Source organism: Dryobates pubescens, chromosome 6 (assembly GCF_014839835.1).
Source record: "Dryobates pubescens isolate bDryPub1 chromosome 6, bDryPub1.pri, whole genome shotgun sequence".
In the NCBI taxonomy this organism is placed as follows: Eukaryota; Metazoa; Chordata; class Aves; order Piciformes; family Picidae; genus Dryobates; species Dryobates pubescens.
The window spans coordinates 29,931,795-29,948,440 of record NC_071617.1 but is presented as its reverse complement, the minus strand read 5'-3'; the positions used below and the strand labels follow the sequence as shown (position 1 = coordinate 29,948,440).

General features: G+C 43.4%; 1 protein-coding gene across 2 annotated transcripts; it reads right to left on the bottom strand.

The window, feature by feature from the left end:
- Nucleotides 1-3,650: 3,650 nt before the first annotated feature.
- On the bottom strand, nt 3,651-16,646 carry AGT (angiotensinogen). 2 transcript variants are annotated; one of them, XM_054162243.1, is made up of 5 exons: nt 16,567-16,646; nt 9,822-10,641; nt 5,727-5,991; nt 5,129-5,273; nt 3,651-4,407 (listed from the first exon to the last, which is right to left on the bottom strand). In XM_054162243.1, exons 2-5 carry the CDS (start codon nt 10,612-10,614, stop codon nt 4,216-4,218), a joined length of 1,395 nt encoding a protein of 464 aa, XP_054018218.1. In that variant the 5' UTR covers nt 10,615-10,641; nt 16,567-16,646; the 3' UTR covers nt 3,651-4,215. The 2 variants fall into 2 exon arrangements, with proteins under 2 accessions (XP_054018218.1, XP_009904635.2); XM_009906333.2 differs by having other exon boundaries at nt 9,822-10,638; nt 16,567-16,635.

Sequence of the window (16,646 nt, the reverse complement as noted above, 5' to 3'; positions counted from 1 at the left end):
TTGTGTGATACCCCTGTTGAAAGAAAGAAGTGTAAACTGGCTTTGTCTTTGGTAAAGACAATAACCAGCAATATGTGTATTTGGCTGGACTCGTTAATCTTGAGGAATATTTAGTCTCCCACAGCAACCTAGTGGCTAAACTGAGGCAGTGGGGTCTGGATGATCTGGTAGTGAGGTGGATTGAGAACTGGTTGAAGGAAAGAAGTCAGTCAGGTGTGGTCAGTGAGACAGAGTCTAGTTGGAGGCCTTTATCTAGTGGAATCCCTCAGGGGTCAGTACTGGGATGAGTTCTGTTCAATATATTAATCAAAAACCTGGATGAGGGCATTGAGTGCACTGTCAGCAGCTCTGCTGATGACACCAAACTGGGTGGAGCAGCTGACAGACCAGAGGGTTGTGCTGCCATTCAGCCAGACTTAGGCTGGAGAGTTGGGCAGGGAGACACTTAATGAAATTCAATCAGGACAAGTGCAGAGTCTTTCACCTGGGAAAGAACAACCCCATGGACCAGTATAGGTTGGGGACTGACCTGCTGGAGAGCAGTGATGGGGAAAATGACCTGGGAGTCCTGGTGGATGAGAGGTTGACCATGAGTCAGCAATGTGCTCTTGTGGCCAAGGTAGCCAATGTCATTCTGGGGTGTATTAGAAGGGGTGTGGTTAGTAGGTCAAGAGAGGTTCTCCTCCCTCTCTGGGCCCCTCAGTTCAGGAAGAACAGGGAACTGCTTGAAAGAGTCCAGGACAGAGCCACAAAAATTATTCAGGCAGTGGCACATCTTCCTTATGAGGAGAGACTGGGGGAGCTGGGGCTCTTTAGCTTGGAGAAGAAGAGTCTGAGGGGCAACCTCATTAATGTTTATAAATACATAAAGGGTGAGTGCCAAGAGGATGGAGCCAGGCTCTTCTTGATGATGCCCAATGACAGGACAAGGGGCAATGGGTGGAACACGAGGCATAGGCAGTTCCATGGAAATAGGAGGAAAAAAATTTTCACTGTGAGGGTGACAGAGCACTAGAACATGCTGCCCTGGGGTGGGTTGTGGAGTGTCCCTCTCTGGAGATATTCAAAATCTGCCTGGATGTGACCTGGTATAGGTGATCATGCTCTGGCAGTGATTTTGGACTAGATGATCTTCTGAGTTCTCTTCCAGCCCCTAAACATTCTCTGATTCTGTAGTCAGCATGATTGTCCACTGAGTTCTGGGATAAACTGTTGTTTTGATGAAACTTAGCCTGTTCTCATCTTTGTTTTCTTTCTCCATATGTCCTGTCTGCTAGAGAATGGCTTTAGATACTTCTTTCACTGTACTAAGCTGTAGGCTGCAGAGGAGATCTCAGTGTGTGAATGATGCTTAGGATGCTTGAAGTGCACATCATTGTCTCTGGCAGAGGAATTTGTTGGAACTGAAGGAATCCGCCGGAGAAGTGTGAAGTATGAAATGCCATAAAAATTTTAGATGTAAAATTGATGTCAGAAATGGGTCTCAACACAGTATACCTTGGGGAAGTGAGAGGTTTAGTTAAGGTTTTTTTGGGGTGAGCTGGTTGGTTGGATTTTTCTACCATTTGAATGTCTAGGAGAATGAGTACAGGTACCAATAGCTTATCATTTTGGTACTGTAGTCCTTGTTCCAGTACCTCTCTCTTCCCACTCCTTCCTCTGACTGATACACTTGTAGTTCCTTGTCCCTGCCCTTTCATCCTTTATGCAATTATAGAATTGTTTTGGTTGGAAAATACCTTTAAGATCATTAAGACCAACCTTTATCTAACTCTGCCAGGTCTGTTGCTAAACCATGTTTCTTAGCACCACATCTCTGTGTCTTCTAAACACCTCCAGGGATGGTGACTGTACCACCTCCCTGGAGGGCTGCTTATTCCACTTGAGAGCCTTTTCAGTGAAAAGGTTTCTTTTAATATGCAACCTAAACCTCCCCTGGTACAACTTGAGGCCATTTCCTCATCCTATCACTTGTTATTAGGGGGACTGACACTCACACTGTTACAACCTCCTTTCAGGTAGCTGTAGAGACTGATTAAAGTCTCTCTTCCAGCCTTCTTTTCTCTGAACTCAACTCCTCCAATTTTCTCAGCTGCTCCTCGTGAGACCTGTTCTCCCCACCCTTCATCGGCTTTGTGGCCGTTCTCTGTTCCCTTCCGTGGAGAGGTGCTCTCCACCACAAAATTTCTTTTCTGTAAAGTGTTTGGGTTTGTGGGTGGTATGTTTTGGATTTTTGGTTGTTCTGGTTTGTTGTTTTTTCCCCTGCCTGCAGCCGCTGAACAGGGTATGGAGTCCTTCAACAGGGTGCAGTCCCAACCTGTGAATAATGGCATTTTGCCCTAGACCTTACTGACCCTAGGGCCAGGGGCTCCCTTTTGTTTCTCCATATTCATCATAGAAGTGGAACATTTTGTAGTTTTGAGGTTTTGGTGTTGGTTTTTTTTTGTGGATGCTGCTGCTTTCTGACTTCAATGAGTAAATGAGTTAACTGTTAAATTAGTATGAACGCTTGGAAGCTGTCTCTGTCATGCTTGCAGCTGTATCATTGGCTGTCGCATGATAATTTGTTTGCAGTATACTGTCTGACAAAAAAAAAATCCAAACAAATTTGACTTAAAGCAAGTTTCAGAAGACAGAACAAGGGATATAGGTATGGACAAAAGCCCAACTGAACTGTGGCAAAGCAGTTTGGAGGAGATTTTATTTAAGTGTTTAAATCTCTGCATGTTCATTTGTAATTGCTTCTGTATATAATACAAGTACAGAGAATCTGGAATACATACAGTAGAACGGGATCAATCCGTGGGTGGTCTATTATAGCACTTGAAAGCCCAGTAGTCTCCAGACTTGTGTTCTTTATTAGTGTTTTCCATTAAGCTGGAAGGATCTGTCATATATCTGCATCACTGCTAGCAGGCCACTGGTGTTAGTGAGTGTGGATTAGATAGACATTTGGGCTACAATGGGTGGCAAGGAGTTACTGTGCCCTGCAGGATGCATCTGCCAGTATATACCAAAGAAATTTGTAGTTATCTTCTCAATGCCCCCCATGCTGAAGACAAATCTAAGGATGAGAGGTGGAAATCCTTGTTCCACTGAGACATTTTCCTTAGTATCAAAGATTTCACTCCCAATTCCTCACTTCCAAATTCAAGAGTTATCTCATAATCTATTCCTCCAGTTTGATGTTTCAAACCTTTATGACTCTGTTAACAGATTGGGACTGGACCACTGAAACCTTTTTATTCACACGTAACAGCACATTCACTCTTTATTCTGGTCTAAGTATCACCATTAATTCTATTTTTTAAGAACATATGCTTTAGATATGTTAAAGTTTACAGATCTGGGCTGTAAGCAGTAATGGTTTGGGGTTGTTTTTTTTCCACTATAAAGCTGTAATGACTGCCTCTTGGGTTAGAAAGTAATCAAAGGAATGGAACTGTGTTGGAATAATAGCCTTTTTTTTTTCTTAATAAATCTGACATAATGCTGTCAGGCTGTGGGGATTTATTCATCACAGTTCATTAATGTTACCAAATCAGATTTTTAGCTTTTCCACCAAGTTAAGGAATGAACATATCAATCTGAGCTGCAGAAAGAAGAAATTTCCTCTAATGTGTGTTTGCTTTCAAGGCAAAAACAATCTTGTCTCAGTACAACAACCAAAGCCTGCCTGGGCTGTTGACAGCATTTTAAAGAAGAATGTTGCAGATAAAGGTAGATGTCTCTGTAGGTAACTGTAAAACATTCACTGTAATGTAAAAGGAAGGGGTCTGTCTTGCAAAACTGACCAAAATAAAAATTAAAAAGTGGCTCCCTAAAGAATGAAGATCTTGCATTTTGCTCCTTCCTATAGCAAATGCTGCTTATGCTAATGTAAAAAACTAATGTATTTTTTTAAAGTCAATTCCCTGCTGACTGATAGTTTGTCCTTACTACACTGAAAATGAGATCTGGGAATAGAAGCTAGGGAAAGTAGGGAAGAAAAAGAGACACTGGAGGAAGAGCTTGAGTTAGCTCATGTGAAAAGAAGAACAAGGATGAAATGTTGCAGTATTTTAGCTTCAAAAACCTTATGTTGTACACACTACTACCTGCTTCATCTTGAAGCTAAGTAGAGCACTCAAGAAGACCACAAAAATAGCCAATGAATAAGAAAAAGGTGGTGGGAAATGTGTATCGTTGCCCTCCCTTCCCATCCCCTGTTTGCATTTAATCCCCATGCAGAGGGTTTGTTACTCTGCCAAGGAAAAGCATTGCCCTTGACTTCTCTTCAAACACAGCTAAAAGGAATGGCTTGTTCACTGTTACATCCAGGAACACTGCATCTTCCTTCTGGGCTGCAGGATCTTCTGGCTGATCTGTTCCATCACCGCTCAGCTTGAAAAGGGCTTTATTTATTACCTGCAAGGCAAAGGCATGAGTAACTCAGGAGTCATCAGAGCGTGATAGTGATAAGACAAATGAGTTTGAGTAGATGATAAAACACATGAAGTAAAAACTTAGATCAGCTGTTAGCAGTAGAGGAAAGACTCCTTGTTCTGTAATGTGATAAAAACTTTACAACTGCTTGTACATTGGGATATAAAGCCCCTGATAGAACTTCCAAGGTGGTGCATCCTCTGGAAATAGATTACACATCTGAAACAAAATTTGCCTTCTTTTTGTGAAAGACAGCCCACTCTTTCAAGCTCTCCCTTTTTCCCCTTGGGACTTGAATGCTAGAACCTTTCTTCAGGTGGCGTTGTGAACTTCTTGCACCTCTGCTTGTGATTTCTGAGAGTAGTCCCTAAATGATGGAGGACTGTTCCCAACAACCCAGATCCAGATGTGGTGCCTGGAAGTATTTAAGATGGAAATGGTAACAAATGCAATCTAACTTGTACATACAGCACCTAGCACACTCAAATCTCAAACTTCATCTCTGCATTGCCTGTTGTGTTTGAGGCAATGATGAAAAGTGAATAGTTTAAGGCAAACCTGTTGCTACTGATGACAGGTTAGTCTAAGGAATATTCACATTATTCCATCATTATGAAAGGCCTTGTAGTGAGCATGTGTCCCAAACGGCTCTGAAACTGAGCAGGAGGCTTATTTTTTCTGATGCCAGTGAAGGGTACTGTACCTTTCCAACTGTTAGATTGGCATCACTTATTTTACTGAGATCTGCCCCCTTCCCCAGCAGTGCTGGCAGTTCCATATCTGAAAGAAGCTCCTGGAGGTCAGAGCTGTCTTCTATTGTTAACTTCGGCAGTGTTAATTTAATTTCTCTGCAGAAAGAAAGAGAAAAGTGAGTGTTAGCTGTCCACTATGAAACCATCGTGTTCAGGTAGTCCCAGGGAAGGAGCATATGAAAACACACACAAGAACTGTTGGTTATGTGGGGACAGACAGCTACCAAGGGCTGATGAGCATCATGTTACTGTTTCTAAGGGGGAAGTGACCCCAAATCTGCCTTGGTTATGCTATTGAACCCCAATTTATGGGTCCTATGCTGTCGGCTATAGAAAGGCACTTACTCATTTCCTTGAAATATCTCTAGATAAAAAGCTGATCCAAATAAAGTTGAGCTCCCTTGGAGTTGAGCCCCTCTAGGTTTGCAGGTGTATCTTCAATTTGTACTCAAGGGTGTTAAAGCCTCCCTTGGTCAGGGAGCAGGCAGGCCTGTGTTGTGCACCTGTCTCATTGATTCCTATTGGAGAGTGCGTGTACCCGAGCCCTACCTTGGGGACATCTCCTGAAGCCAGCCTGAGGACTGCAACGACAGCTGGGACTCCACATGCTCCAGGTCACTGCCATTGATGGGTTGCAGCAGCACCAGCAGCATGGTCTTGCTGAGAGGGACTTCCACCACAGAAAAAGTCCCACTGGCATCAGTTTTGTACTTGAATGTCCCCACGACTGACAACATGGGGACCAAAACCTTCATGTTTGAATCCACCCAGAACTCCTGGGGCTCTTTGAGCAGGGAGACTTGCTTAGCATTCACTGAAAAACAGATTGAGAAAGAAGAAATTGATTCCCCTCTTTCTTCACTCCTCTGCCTATTACCAATATGTATGTTTGTTTCAAAATAACACACTGTGTTTTAGACAAGGGCTGTGTGTATAAATTCATGTCTAGCTACTGTAAATGTTTATCATGCCTTTGACATGCTTTCTGGTAGCATCAAGCAGAAGCTGGTGCAGGCTCACAGCATGGGGACTATGACCACCAGGACTACACTTAAAGCTGCTGTATTTCTACTGGCTTTGTGGCCTTTCCTGGGCACAGCATTTCTGCTTGGTTGGTTGCCTGCTTCCTCACAAGTTCCCATGTGACACACAGGCCTGTGCCTAGGGTCTTCTTGGATTTCCTCTCCATCCCTCAAGTGGCAGTGATGGTACATTTTAGAACACATGCATCGGGGCCAGCCCTTGCTTTAGGACCACTCTCAGGCAACTGGGTAGGTTCAAGAAAGGGAAGGCAGCATGAGCTCTGGCTTAGGTCTCACCCTTGGTGATCTTATGAACCAAAACGATGGGGAAGACAGTAAGCATAACTAGCATAACAGGTGAGCCAAGGAAGTTAAAGAGGACATACCTAACCTCTTGCTATAGCTTAATACATATTTTCCACCCAGTTCACAAGTATGAGCAGCCTTGCTCTCACCTCCCTTGCTTCTGTGCACCTTTGTATTGCAACATGTTATCTGCCACTGCCATAGATCAGTGTTGCTGCACAGTTAGGCTGTTAATACTGGTGGCATTAAAGGAACTGTTGCTATTAGCAAAAGGGTCATAAATCTCCAAAGCTGCTGTTTGCTGGAATTAGGAAAACAGACGTATACATTGTGGTAAAGAAAGGAACTCCTTGCATTAAAGTAATTAATATTGATGTAGAGTAGGAGGTTATCTAACTGTACTGCTAACTGTTCTCCAAGAAATCCAGAAAAATGCTGGACCCTAACATATTTCATTAGTAGTAAGTGATTTTGCATGGGAGCACTCGTATCTTAGATGAGCTTGCATAGAAAGAATATTTTAGGCACTTTCACCTGCTATAATTTCACCAAAAAGAAGCAGCAGGTAGGAGATGTGAAAGGTGTAAACAAAACAAAGAATAAGGAAGTAGAGTTCATCCTTTTTTATTATTTTAAAAGAATAGGGGATGAAAGCAGTAAGGAGTCACTTTTGTGGGGTCTGTATAACCTGCAGAATTTATTCTCACAGGATAGCAGAAGACTGGAAATTAAGAATTGAGTATTTGGATAGATAAATGTATCAAAGTGGGATAGCATTTGGTTTAAAATAGTCTTGGGAACAGTACTGCAAAATTTCAATGATTTGGGACTGAGTCCATTAATATTTTAGCAGTAGTGAACCATGGTAAACCAGCATCACTGTGTTTGATATGGGTCCCTGTGGCCTTCTGCTAGGTGAGAGTCTGGACATCTGTGCCCTCAAGAGTGTAACTTGATGTGTACTCCCCTAAAAGCAGTCTGAAAAGATATTAGTAGACTTAATATGACACTTAATATGCTGTGTGTGACAGCACATTTTTAGGACATTGGAGAAATCTATTTACTAAAGAAACCCTCCTTTTTTTGTCACAGACACCTGGAACATAAGACGAGGAAAACTGAAGAAGATGAACATCCCTTCTACTTCTATGGAAGGCACGTTGGGAAATTGTTTCTTACAGTGAGATCTCCCATATCAGGACAAAGAAGCTGGGATTGTGCAACCTTCAGAGCAGAGAAGAAACCTGTATCTACATGTGGTGGGTTGAAAGGAAAGGCCCCGCTTTCCCTCCCCCACTAAAAAGAAGTAAGGAAAAAAAAACCACAAACTGGCCCAGTCGGTGTAGCGAAGGGAATGCTGTATTTACAAAGCACTGCCCAGCAGGGAAATTATGTACACAAATATACAGAATTTTACAATATATACAGAAATATACAGCAAAGAAACACAATCAGAAACCAGATCCCCAACAGAGGGGGCTTCCCCCTGTGCCCCCTTCACCCCCCTACCTCCCTTCTTCCCCAAACAGGGTAGAGAAGAGGAAAAAGGGACTTAACAAGGCAGACAGAGGTCTAGGTACAGGGGGTTAGTATCTCTTATCTGTTATTTGGCCAGAAGCCCAGAAGCAATCCAGCTAGAAGGGAAAGTGAAGGAAGGAAACTGCCCGAAAGTTCCAGCCACTCTGGGTCTAAGACCTCACTCCCCCAATAATCCTACCAATGAAATTCATTTAGAATACAGAATATTTATAAACATTTAGCCAGAGTGCCCCTTCCTTAAAGGCACAGCCTCAAACGGTCACACTACAGTAAAGGAACGATAACTGAAGTGAAAAAAGTCTGTCAATTACAGAGCAAAGATGTAGCCTGGGAAAGTAAGAAAGTACTCTGTAGTTCTGACTCGGGACTACAGGAGAGAAATGTTGGTCCTCTCTGCTTGAGGTGATGATCTTCATGTTGTGTAATGCAGGTTTGGGTTTTTTTTAGTTGAGAACACTGGAACATTTAGCTGTTATTTCGTATATATTTCTGTCATTTTGTCCATCTTACAGCTGTTGATAACATATCAGGAGCATATATAAGGTGTTTCAGAGACAAAAAAAAAAGTACTCTTTTCTTTCCACAGCTGTAGGGACAAGCATGGAACATGGCAGTATTGGCTGTCATGATTGTCCCACTGCAGTCCAATGGCAAAGCAAATGCTGGATTAATCTCCTGTGTTTATTAGAAGAGAGTTGCTTATCTGAGTCACTTACTCTTGAACCAATTTTCTCCATCCCACACATGAAGACTACAGTATCTCAAGTGTACCCCTCTGAGAGAGGCTGACCTAGTGAATCAAACCCTCAAGCATGTCTACCTAAGTTGATAAAATGACAAGTTTCCAATATGAAAGATGAGGGGGAAATTGTTCTGCTGAAGGAAAACTTTACTCTTGTGACCATGCACAACTCTGTAACACAAGAATTATTTTTGCAGTATCATCTTTGTGCTAGGTCTTCTTACACTAAGGAGAGAGATGGTACTCACAGCTCTCTGAGGAGCTGGGATCAATTAATAGCAGCACCTGCTTAGAAAATGATGACTCTCTGCAAGTTTTCTGAAATACAGTGGGCAAGCTGTCCCAAAGTGCACAGTATTGCATTCAGTCACAAGAATGTTAAAAAGCAGCTATACTTAGAAGAGGATACTCAGTACAGGAGAAATTCTGGGACAGCAGCACAGAATGACCCTAGGCAATTAAGGGATTGCCTTACTTCTCTTAGTTTTATATGTACTCCCTGTTTCTATAACTGTAGCTTGTTTGGTTGCTTCCTGAGCCAGAAGTTGCCTCCAGAGTTCTGTGTTTAATAACCACTAGAGGAGTAATTTTTAGCCTTTGTTGAATCTGTATCTCCAGCCTATTACCCTCAGCTCCCCTGTGAACATACAGGCTCTGGGAAAGAGAATGCATTTCATAGGTTTGCTTTAAACCTGATCACTTTTCCTGGAGACTCCTTGTGACTTCTAGTTCCTTTGTAGTCAGAAATACCAAACAATCCTCTTTTATTCACCTTTTCACAACTTTCTGAATCATTAGCTTTCTGAACAAGGAAAATTTCTTGGAGGACATCTCCCTCAACCTCCTCCCTACTGCTCTTGCTGACATGTGTCAGAGGGCAGGCAGGACCCCCAGCACAGTGGTGGGGAACAGGGCATTACACATGGAGCCTTTAATTTCAACCCTGCTGGCCAGGCTTGGTCTTGCTTTCTTCCCAGAAGCAGGGCCCCATCCTCCACCCAGCCTGCCCCTGAAATGAGCAGTTCTGCCTCGTACCTGCTAAGCGGACGTCCACTGCAAACAGCAGGTCAGCTGATGGATCAATGTCTGCCAGTAGGCACTTGCTTTGGCCCTTGCTTTTGGCCTCCACAAAAGCATTTATTTGCTTTGCTGCCTCGCTTGGGTTTGTAAAGTCAACAGCTCGAGCATAGAGAGCATCAGCAGAGGGAAGCAAGTCCTGTATGAACTGCTGCGATAGAGCTGTGCCGGGGGCAGAGAACAGGTAGAGCATCTTGGAAAAGAGCAGCTCCTCATCCCTGCTCTTGACAAGGTTTTCAATCATCCTCAGGCTGGAAAGGACTTTATGTCCATCCACCCTGGACGTGCAGTCAGGATCTCCAGATGGGGGAATAAATCCTAGCAAACTCTGCAAATCAGCTGCAGTCTGGTTTGAGGCACCCAGGTAGAATGATACCAAGGAGCCATAAAGACTGGTTGGAGACAGCAGCAAGTTTTGTCCCCGCCGTGCGTCCCGCAGCACGCTGTAAAACCGTGTACCCAGCACACACAAAGAGTCCTTCACATAGCTCAGTCTCTGCCTCCCCCAGCTGTTCAGCCTTGGGGCTTCCAGCTGGTCCTTGTTGTTCAGGTCATCTTCATAGGCAGGTGTGGTGTGGGACTCAATGGAGACAGGGATAAAAGTTTTCATTCCCTCCTGGCCAAGACTTTCCAGCTCCTCACAGGTACTCTTGTTGAATGAAAACAAATTGAAAGGGTGAACGTAGACTCGGTCAGAAGACACTGTGGTGAGGCACACCAAAAAACAGAGAAGATTTGCTGCCAGGTTCATGGTGAAAAATTGCTTCCACGGTGTCTGCTGAAAGAAGGAGTAGGGAAGAAAGAAAATTGATCAGCCTTTTGTAAATATAGTTTCTCTTACTCACAGAGTAAGGTGCCAGTGCTACTTTGGAATTACAAAGGCAGGAATGTCAGTATTTAGTGATGCCTGGTCTGACTCTGCTCCCTGAAAAGCCCAGGAGGAGATAGCCACCAGTTTGAAGGATAAGTAGAGAAATGCTAAGCACAGACTGACCTCTGTTACCTCCATCAGTACCCCAGTGATTTAGTGCAGGAGGCAATACGGTTGTGCATGCCAGCTAGCTAGGCTTGCATATTAGAGCATGCTGATTCTGGCAAAGCACTATAACAATGCAAATATGTTTCTCCTGGGACCTGGTCACGACTATCTTTGCAAACTATAATACTAAATTTTGCTGACACATGGATGGGGTAAGTGATTTGCCTGCTGCGACGCAGGAAGTGGGTTTGGAAACCAAGTTTCTAAAGGTCTGACTGCTGAATGATCCCACTTTGTATGTCTGGTCAGCATAATACAGATCATTTTGTGTTTTCATAGCCCAGTACAAACATTCATTCTAGCTTCTAGGCAAACATACTCAAGTCTTCCTTATACAAATGTGCTAACCCTGAAACTGTTCTCATAGCACCTTCTTTAATTTAACACAGAGTTAGAAGGGGTAAGTTGAGTTTTACTCTACTGTACAGTAGAAAGACCACCCACTGCTCTTGTTTTTTCTGACAGAAAGTAGAGAATTTGACTGGATGTGGATGTCACTGGTGTTTTGGCAGAAAGGATCTGGTGCATATTGAGAATGGGAAAGTTGAGGACACACAGACACATACATGTGTGCAAATGCAGTGACAGATTTTGTATTTTTATAATTCTTGCATTTCCTATATCAGTTTCTTTAATAACTAATTGCTCTGCTGCACCTTCCCTGGATTTCTAGTATAAAACTTTGAATTCATGTACTTGAAATCCTAATGTTTTGGAAATTATGCATTTATAACATTGGCCAAAATTATGCTATTCAGAGCTGTACTTCTATTGTACTATTCATTTCTTGTTTATTGTAACTCTGTTCACCCTCTCCTGCACTGCAGAGCCCATTGGATGGGCAAAATGCTAACAGCCTTGCCAGCAACCAAGCTCTGCTTTTCCCTTCTTTCTCCAAGATTTTTGGAATTGTGCCAGACAGTCTCAGGGTAGCCTGAGATTTTGAGAGGGTGCAATGTCTGTCTCACCAACACTTTAATTTACGCAGAGTGGAAGTGTCTGGGTTTAAATCCAGTCATTCAAGACCTGACACGCTCCCAGCCTTATTTATGAAGTATAACCATATTCATTTCACTGTAGTATCATTATTCTCATGCAAATACAAAAACAGAGACATGCAGGTGCTTGGTAACCAGGCACACCTTACTAAGTACATCAGCCTGCTACCACACATCTGCATTCCCAGGCTGTAGGGTCATGCCTAACATCTTGGTTTGCAAATCAAATTTCTGCTGTTATCATGGTCCCTCAGGATGTCTAAGCATCTTCCTAGTGGGTGCATCCAGGCTGATCCTGAAACTCTGCTCCCCAGAGGCACGTAGGGCAGGACCTGTTGTTGATCTCCAGCCTTGTGCCTTCATAGACGGATTAGTGTTCCTCATTAACTCCCACCCCATCCTCCAAATGTAGACAGCAGCATTCAGTGCTGCTTATCTCCTCTGCTCCCTGCCCTTTCTTTGACTCCCCAGCCCCACTGGCATCAGGTGATGTGCATCACAGAGCTTCTTTGTCTCTTGTGACCAGTTTAAAAATTACCTTGGGAGGTGCCTTCCCAACTTCATACTCACAGTTAGCCCAGCCACTCTGCGAGTGCATTTCTAGACTACTCACTGCATTTTCTACATTGGGAAAACTCAAGAAAACAAACCAAAGGGTTGCAAATGGAGGCAGTGCCTTTCCCACTCTGTTCTGATCCTGCTTTGGCAGGGGGGGTTAGACCTGATGATCTCTTGAGGTCCCTTCCAACCCTTCCAACCTCTAATGTACTGTGATACTGTGATACTGTTCTCTCCATCATACAATTCTTTTGAAGCATTTCTTAATCTTTCCTGTAGCAGCAGGAAGAGTGACTCTGTGCCACCCAGTCAGGCTGTGCCATGAGGCATATTTGGTGCCTGGTGGTTACTTCTCTATGGCTGCCAGAGCCACCATACTAGCTCTTTTCTCAAGAGCAGAAGCAAGAGGAGCAGTTCCCACCACCACCACACACTTTTCCCATCTGTGGAAAGTCAGTGTGTCTTATTGTGTCTTATTTCCCTGAAGAAGTAAGCCACAAGCCTTTCAGAAAAACATGAAAACCTGACTTAAAAAACTGGTTTTCAAAGCTAATCCAATAAGTCTGCTTACTTGCCTCTGTCCTGGTGTGTGCTGCCCCTCCAATGCTGTCCTGTCTTGGGCAGGCTCCTCACAACACCCCTTCCCCCTGGGGTGGTGTGATTGCAGATGGATTTATGCTCTTTCCACAGGAAGGATTTTTGTACATCTCTGCAGTGGCATTGCGCAAAGCTGCTTTGCATCACAGTCTGGGGCCCTGAGAAAAGTTAGCTCAGGCCAGATAGGTCCTGATGAAACCTGAACACAGCTTAATATCAGCAGCATAGAGAGTTCCAGGGGTGGATACAACCTTTAACCCAACCCAGCACATCTGCATAGCCTGCAGTTACACATTTACTGAGACAAACACAGGCATTTACTATGCAGAAGAGCTGTTCACAGGAACTGAAAATAACTCAGCTTGGTTTGTGCTAGACTGAAAGGAATACAGATTTCTTTGTACCTGTATTTGTTGTACAGTTGGACTAGATTTCTTTTCTTCTCACATAAATTGCTTTTAATCTCTTCCTTGCATTCCAAGTACCCATCAGTGAGTGGGACATGTACACTACTGCCGAGTAAAATGATTAAACTCTGATTTTTTACCCTTTCTTTCCCTCTTGATCTATCCATAAGATCAAAAGTTTAATTTTTTCCTCTTCAAAACAAAATGAAAAGGTTGAAAAGGAGATAATGAAAGCTAGATGGATTATCTTGCCAGAGCTAGATCACAGAGACTTCAACCTTCCCAGTCTCAGCTTCCCAAGACCTGTTTGAAAGAAGGCAGCAAGATTTGGAGATCTTTCTGCTGCTATTGAAATGATCCTCCAGCTTTGATGTGTCTCTTCTTCCCCTTTAAGCAAATAAACATTGAATTAAGTTAGGGACAAAGCAGATGAGTCAGACTGAGTCTTGTACCATGCCCCTTTTAGAGTTACCATTTAAAATGCCATGGTTCTAGCAGGAGTAGAGCTGATTTCACATCTGTGCCCTGATTTTAGAGGACCAGTCAGGTGTGGTTTTTACTGGAGTGCCCAGTTACATGTTGGGTTCAAAGAGAGAGCTGTGAGAGAGGGATGCTTTTGGTGCACACGGCAGTTGGAATGGTAGAGCTGGAGGTGGAGGCAGAGACAGCTGAATCCTGCCAACCTGAGTGCTTTGTCCCAGCTGTCTCACACCAAAGGGATGGGAAATTTCTATCTCATCAGCCCTGCTTTTCATTGAAACTGTCTGATTGCTTTAGCTCTAACGCCATCTGATAGTGGTTCTGAGCACAGACCCATGTGACATGTTGTCATGTACACAAGGCTTAAACAAGCAGCTTGAAATCTTCAAAGTGTTTTGTGCTCTTAGTGCCTGAGCATCTTGAGTGAAGAAACACCTGGCAACAGAACAGTCCCCAAGCACTTGAACCATTTCCAGCAAGATATGTAATGCATGCAGCCCAGCCACAGATCCAGACAGCAGGAGAAGTAGTTCTTCCATTAAAAATTAACTTAAAAATAACATAGCTAATTGCTAAGAGAATAAGCTAGCTTTTGAGTTTCAGTCCACTTTCTTTCCCCTATCCGCTATACCCCCAGAGAGTTGTTCCTGTAGGAAGATACCTTAGAGGTGAGTGAAGGTGCAGGTGGGTTGTGTGACAGCATAGCCCAAATTTGTGCTTCCTGTGCACCACCACCCACTTGAGTCCACATGAGACACTAGACACCAGTAATGTGTACTAGAAGCCAGATCACTCTGTGCATGACAGCTATAGCTGGTCTGCTATACCCTCTGAGGTGAGGCTTGAACACAGGGGAAAAGCAAACCCAGCCTGATACTGTCAGTATTGAGGACACAGAAACGAGGCTGTTTCAGTGAAGGGCATTTTGTGTTCTCTAAAACTCTGAAAAATATCCTTATGAACAAGAATTGCTGAGTTTGGTTATTCAGCTGTAAGTGATACTAATAACATATACTATGGCTACCAGACTTCTGTGTTCGCTGTGGACAATAAACACTGGAAGTGGAAATCACATAACCCACAGCCACTGAAATCTTTTTCTTTAAATCATTATGCCTCTAATCTGTAGCACTAGGAAGGCACTGGTTTTTTGGTATCTCCTGCTTCCAGCTACCCTTCAGGCCATGACCAAATCTTGCTGCAGATGGTGGTCTACTTTTGCTACAGGTACCAGCCATAAATCAGGCATCCCTAGCCACAGGGGATGCTGTCTCACCGAAGAGGGAGCGTAGAAGTCATCTGAACAATTCCAGTGTGGTGCTCTGTCACATAAAGAACATCCAGCTTTTATTTGAAAGTTGTCAGGATTTTCTTCCAAGCTGACATTTGAGGCTCTTCTGGTGTTTGTGCACTCAGATCTATTGTTTTCCTTTGACAGAATATTGTCAATGTCTGAGTAGCACAGGAGTCTTTCTTCCACTCCTCCCAAGTGATTAAGTAATGTGATTTAAATACCCAGCTTTCTCCAGGAAAAAGGTTTCACCAGAAAATGTTCAATGACCCTTTCCCCACAATGCTCCTCCCACTCTGAACCACCAGGAATGTGACTGCCTCAGTCATAAGGGAGAATCTTTGATGTCACCTTACCTTCATGTTCTACTACAAAGCTCAGACACAGCACCCCTCCCCCCAAATCTGCCAGTCACTTAATTAATTAATAATTGCTCACTCAATTCATATTCCCCTATTAACATGAATCATGCACCAGCACACTTCTTAGAATAGAATAGAATAGAATAGAATAGAATAGAATAGAATAGAATAGAATAGAATAGAATAGACCAGGTTGGAAGAGACTTTCGAGATCATCATGTCCAACCTATCATCCAACACTACCCAATCAACTAAACCATGCAACCAAGCATCCTGTCAAGCCTCGCCCTGAACACCCCCGGCGACGGCGACCCCACCACCTCCTCGGGCAGCCCATTCCAATGCACAATCACTCTCTCTGTGTAAAACTTCCTCCTAACCTCCAGCCTAAACCTCCCCTGACGCAGCCTGAGACTGTGCCCTCTTGTTCTGGTACTGGTTTTATCTTCTCACAGTTTCTACTGAAGGAGAAGTTTTCATATATGAAGACCACAGACTGTTACACCTGGAACATATTTTATCCTAGTAGGACTTAATTATGGTTAATCTGTCATTTTACTCCTGAGCCATTTCTAAGGAGGAGTGTATGAGTATTATTCCAATTACAATATGTGAAACCTGTTGTCAGGCTTTTAGGGTTTTTTGCCTTTTTTTTTTTTTTGTTAAGTTGCCATGGTTTTAGGAAGAAGTATGTGCTTAAAGACAGAATTTCAGCTTCATAAAGAAGAGTCTCTATCCTGCCCTTCAGCTCCAGCATCCAAGGATTTGGCTCTCTGAAGAAAGCTGTGCCAGAAACCCTGTTTTGAGTCAAAAGTAGTTGAAAAGCTTTCCGGCAACTAGGAACCTAAGAAGGTGAAGGGAAGACTACTCCTACAGGCATCCCTTGTGCAAAGTAAGCCCAGGGCCCATGCATGTTTCTTGATCAATCTCCCCCTGCAACAGCCACAGTAAAGGTACAAAGAAACACAGACCTCTCAAACTTGCTCTTCAGCGAAGATGTTCTTGCTCTCTTGTTCCCCACTCTTCCCGATTTTGGAGGGGTATTTGGCTC